This window comes from Drosophila tropicalis, unplaced genomic scaffold (assembly GCF_018151085.1).
Source record: "Drosophila tropicalis isolate 14030-0801.00 unplaced genomic scaffold, ASM1815108v1 contig_878, whole genome shotgun sequence".
NCBI classification, from domain to species: Eukaryota; Metazoa; Arthropoda; class Insecta; order Diptera; family Drosophilidae; genus Drosophila; species Drosophila tropicalis.
In genome coordinates, this window is record NW_027173374.1 from 1,781,528 (window position 1) to 1,787,527 (window position 6,000).

The window sequence follows — 6,000 nt, forward strand, 5'->3', positions numbered from 1 at the left end:
TTTTATAAATGCTAATGCAGGTCAACTTTAATCAATTTTATGCACAACAAACATTCCACAGGGTGGCCAGTTCAATAGAATTTGCTAAGCTTGTGCAAATACTTTTGACAGCAAATATGCAAAATGCCCAATGAATGGAATTCATATATAAAGTTATAAATTTAATGCAAATTTTAGTCATTGAAATTGAATTTGTTGATCAGAAAAAGAAGATTTTAGTTATGACTTTTAAGGCTTATCATAAAAGTCTGTTCAAGTTTAGGCCAAATGATTGTTTATTTTGTTTTACAAAATAGTTTTATCTCTTGTGGCTTATTTACTAAAAGCTTTAACAGACAACTATTTGATTGTTTTTTTAAATTAAATCAAGGCAAATGTGGATAAATTTCACAATTTTCGTGAATAAAGTTTGATGAATGACTTAAATCTTCCTTTGACACTCCAAATAGAGTCGAATTTTCCAAACAAAAGCAGTTAATTGAATAAATACATCTACATATATTTGGGATGGGAATATACTTTTTATAATGGCAACATATCATGATTGACTTGTTTGCATATTATATTAGGCATAATCTTGGTCAGTCATTCAATTGCGTTTCGCTAATCTTATCATTTGCTGATAGCAAACTGTGAAAACCATGAAACTAATATGCTAAATGAAATTACTCACTAGGAAACTCAATTAACTGTTTAGTACGTTACAATTGTTCATGGCGAAATGTTGATAAAATCCAATTCAAAGTCCTTTGATCTGATCAACGAGGAGAAGGCAACGAAACCACAACAACCGGAACGTCTCTATCAGCCGCGACGATTAAGCTGGATGAAGTATATAGTGATTCCAACAGGTATTGATTTGTATTCCCATAATAATAATCAAATATATCGAAATTTATAAAACTTTCTCTCGCATTTTAGGTATTGCTTTTATTCTATTGCTGATTCTTTGTAATGTGGACTTTTCGGAGCATCACACATGCATTGGCAAGGAGATTAACAGCACAAACTGTACAAATTCAACAGGATATAGCAGCATATTGGATATTCGGGCAATTAATTTAACTGAATTCTATTCTGAAGCACAATGCTTGGAGCAGGATCAAGTTACACTCTATATTGAAGAGTATGATTTTTGCAATTGCACAATTTTTAAACATTTCTTTAGCGGAGAATTTCGTGTCGATTCGTTGATTATAGAGAATAGTCAGGTGAACTCTATAGAAAATGGAGCTTTTGAAAACTTGTCGAGCTTAAAAAGTCTAAGTCTGAGAAATTTGCCCATCACAAAACTAACTGATGAAACATTTTCTGGTCTAAACTTCTTGCAAAACTTCACTCTAATCGGTTCAGGCAAAGGATTGATAGCTGAAGAATTTTTGAAACCACTTTCGACAACTGTTTCCAGTGTTACCATTAAGCTAAAGAAAAACCCTGATATCTTATATAATCTAAAGGATATTTTCGGTTCCAATATTGTTTATGGTAAACTAAAAGTACTGAATTTAAGAGGCACACCACTTGGAGATTACTTATCAGAGAATAGTTTCGATAATATGCCCATGCTGGAAGATCTAAATTTGGGAGATTGTGGTCTAAAGAGCATAGAATTGAATGCATTGGGAGAAAATGTATTAAGTAGTTTAATGTATTTGGATTTAAGTAAGAATAATATAACCTCTTTAACTGAGGACTTCATGCAGGCCTTATGGGATAACAACATTGATTTGGAAACCTATGCGACAACAACAACTCAAGGATTTGTCGCATTTACACCTGGTGTAAGGACTACTTCGTCAACAACAACAATTACGCCTTCCATAACAACTGATTTCGACCCAATTACCGATTCTTCAACGCCTGCTCTAACAACTGATTTCGATCCAATCACAGATTCTTCAACGCCTGCTCTAACAACTGATTTCGACCCAATTACCGATTCTACAACAGATGATTGGACTACATCTACTACCGAATCTACGACCAGCGCAGTGTTAGAATGTCCAAAGGATTCCATATATTGTGCGGAAGTTGTTTGCTCAAACCAAGACATTGCCATGCCCTACGAAGTGATTATACAATTTGAGGATATTGGATCAGCCAATAATATTGTCAGAGTGACCTTATTGCCTTTCAATTCGGATACAAATTACCATCTGATCTACTTTAACAATGACACGCAGTCGATTTTGAAAGCCATAGAAACAAGTCCAGTTCAATTGGATAGTCTCGAATGTGCCACAGCATATACATTTTGTATTCTACTCTATCAGAATGCAACTGACACTTCGCCCTACAATTGCCGTTCACATCGAACTGGGGATTGCAAGCAATATGGCCAAGATCTTAGTTGGTTTCAAGATTACTTTGTCCTGATCATAAGTCTGGGTGTCGTGGGCATTCTGATATCCGTCAGTCTTGGAATTTTCGCGATCTATATTATTTTGCGACTAAAGCCGAATTGGTTAAAGGGCAGCAATCGTTTGATACGTCCGCTACGTGACTCACAAACCATGTTCTTGCTACCAAGGCTAACTGAGTTGGGGTAAGTAAAAAAGTAAAGTAAAAGTAAAGCAAATTTTTAATTTCTTTATTTCATTTGTCAAAGCATTCCCAATAGGATTAGGAACGACTATGACTATATTGATTACTATCGACGCTTAGAGCGAATAAAGCAATGTCCACCAGATGCTCTTAAGGATAACAGGCCACCCAAGGAACGGGCGCCTTCAATACCCCCCTCGGTGAGTTCATCGTGCAAGGCGGCATCTTCCACCACTTCGACTAGTTATTTATATGAAACTTTTGAGCTTTATGAAGAATTACCATAAGGTAAACCCTTTCATTTTTTTGTTTTGGATAACATTGTAATCTTCTGACATTCACATTTCATCTATTATTCATATAATTTCGCTGAATCTAATGAACAACAAAAAATGAACCACGTGCCAACTATAATGGGCCAAATTAATCTATGTAAATATATTTATATACAAATACGTAAATGTTATCTAATATTTTTGCAATCAAACTATTAATTTACTTAATTATCAAAACTGATATGCTTATAGCCATTTGGTTTAACTATTATATTCAGAGTTCTAAGCAAAAAGAGGACAACATTTGATATACAGACTTCAAGGACGACTATTTGACTACTTTTAAGTAAATGATTAGACATTTTGTTTTTTTTTTTTAGTTATGGTTCGAACTTTGGCTTAAGCAGATTCCCTTATCGAATGCATTTTTTTCTTTGCTTTGTTTTGTTAGCCTTAAAGCTCACTTATAGCCATAACCATTCACAGCTCAGTGACCAAAAGAGCCCTTCAAAGTCCAAACATACACAAAAGCCACTCGACGACACTTCTGCCCTTCTTTTGCTTTTTCACTCCCTGCCACCCCCTAAGCCCTCTCTGCCGATTCCATACCCTTCAAAAGAGCAAAAATAGAAGTAGAAAAGCAACAACAACAACACAAAAATTGCATATATATATGAGAAAAAAAAAAGCGAACAAAGCAATTTACTGGAATTACAAGAGCGTCTCTAATTGTTAAGTAAGCATAATGTGTGTAACATATGGCCAAGACTTGGACTTGGACTTTGACTGAACACAAACATACATATATGAAACTATATGCATGTATGTATCCATAGAGGGGATGTGCCGATGTGGATGTGAATGTGGTTGCATGGGAAATTATGGCAGCAACAGCCTGAAGGGGCATGTCAGTTGGTACGTTTGTATAAATTGGCAAAAAAAAAAACATAACAAAACGAAGACGAAGGGATATAGTTATGTATGTATGTATATAAAAGATATGTCAGACATAAAATGTGCTTACGAAAATATTTCACTGTGCATGTGGCAAGTCAACAAACTGTGCAAACAGAGACTAACTATATCAATGGCAAGAACAAGTTACTTGCCATGGGGGATAGCCAGCAGGAACATCCAGGAACAATGGCCAGCCATTCAGTTAGCCGAAGCGGAATACCCAAAAAAAAAAGAAGAAAGAAATAAAAAGATATACACTGACACTCATTAAAGCCTTAAAGATCTTTCAATCAAATTATGTAATAGAAAATGGGAAAAGACTTCACTAAGAAGGACTTTGCAAGAGAATCAGGCTTAGAAATAAGGAAATGCAACTTTAAATCCTAGAAATATATAAATTATATTTCATTTTGATTACTTCAATGGTTTTTTGAATAAAAATCTATTATATAAAGAGTTTACTAATCTTGATTTTAGGTTTTCGAGGACTCCAGACTTATTTGGACTTGGTCTTTGCAAAATTTAAGGGAGAGACCTTATTTTAATCACTCTATGTCACTCTTCATTAATATTTGCTTTCAATTTTATCCCTTTTGAATTAAATTTTTCCCTACTTCGTTTCGTTGGTCATACAAATACTATTCAATGGCATTGAATCAATCTTGTAGTCACACAATCTCCCAGTTGATCGATACATTGGTCTCCCAGTCATGGCTGAGCTGTCACTTGGTATTTTCCATAGAGGTTTCTATGGCGATTGATATTAATGATTTGCACCGATGTCATTAAATTATTTCCTCTCCTCCTTGCCCTTACTCCTCCTCTCTCTCTCTCTCTCTCCCTGTTTTTCCTTGATTTCTACTTTATGCATGATAACTCAGCGTGAATACTGATTGCATGATGGCATGAATACGGACTAGCCACGGAATGACTGAAGGCGGAGGCGTTGCTTTCTACCCTTCGAAATGAAACGAATCGAAACCAAAAACCCAAAAAAATAGAGAAAGAAAAAAAGGGACAGTCCATTGTTGTTGTTGTTGTTTCTTGTCGCTGTTGTTGCAATGAAATCAAAGAGCGACCCTTCTGCCCATTTCACTGATAACACAACAGGCGGCGGCAACTTGGCATTTGTTTAATGGATTAAAAATAATAGGTACGAAGCCAGTGAAAGGCACGGCCACAGCGGACCAAAGAGAGTGCCCGAAGGGACGAGAGTGAATGGAAACAGATAAAAATCGTGGCACGTTGGAAAACTGAGCCATCCCAGGAAAATGTGCTCGGCTGTGGCGTGTCATAAATTAATTTTCATAAATTTTCAGCAGCCATGTCATGTCTCTTACTATGCTGTATGGTTTCAGATTCTGAATACTTTTATAATCATAATAATGCCATGTCCGTGTCTCATCTCTTTGATGGACAGCCCGACAAGGATTTGCTGGGGAAAAAACAAAACAACAAAAAACCGTTCGGGGTTGAAAAAAGGGGGTTTTTGGTTTTTTTTTTTTTTTGCCAGTTGTGGTCGTGAAAAGCAAGCTTTTCCCAATTATGCAAAAATCATGATGAGGCAATTTTCTTAGAGTGCCCAGAGTGGGGGAGAAGGGAATTTGTATATTTTTTTTTTAGGGTTGGCTAGCTAATTAGCCATTCATTGAAGTGAAACGAAGTGGTGTATGGCGGTCCTGGAGTGGAGTGAAGGCATGGGAAATATTATTTTAACAGTTGGCAGTAAACCAAAAATTATTCAGAGATCCAACAAAGATAATTAAAAGTCAAAGAAAAAGAAATGATTGCGATATTAAAGGTACCTATAAATGAGAGACCAAGTAATTTGGCACAAAGACTGCAAGACAAAAGCCATAAAAAGTCTTTTATCGAGACTTTGAAAGAATATCCAGTCAGAAAGATTTTAATTTCAAAAATGTTTGATGATGGTTTCCAAAATCATGAAAGATACTTAATACTGAAACAACCTGACCCTAATAATATGCTCTAAAATATAGTTAAAGCTGGAAAAATATATTAATACTTTATTAAAGCTTATGCTAACATTGCATAATGGTAAAAGACTTTCATGTTTCCCCTTGGTACTTAAAAATTATCCAATCTTAGGATCTTCGCTTCCATTGTCAGCCCCTCAAACAACATTAAAGCAAGCCCATTAAATCATCGACATAAAAGGAACAATAAAAAGATATTTATATTTGGCTCAATCTGTATAAAATTT

The 6,000-nt window shown here is 35.3% G+C and overlaps 1 protein-coding gene across 1 annotated transcript; it reads left to right on the forward strand.

Moving 5' to 3' along the window:
* Nucleotides 1-721: 721 nt before the first annotated feature.
* Nucleotides 722-2,959, forward strand: LOC137585819 (uncharacterized). Its single transcript, XM_068301795.1, has 4 exons — nt 722-851; nt 922-1,027; nt 1,112-2,545; nt 2,609-2,959. Exons 1-4 carry the CDS (start codon nt 722-724, stop codon nt 2,829-2,831), a joined length of 1,893 nt encoding a protein of 630 aa, XP_068157896.1. The 3' UTR covers nt 2,832-2,959.
* The last annotated feature ends 3,041 nt before the right edge of the window (nt 2,960-6,000 follow it).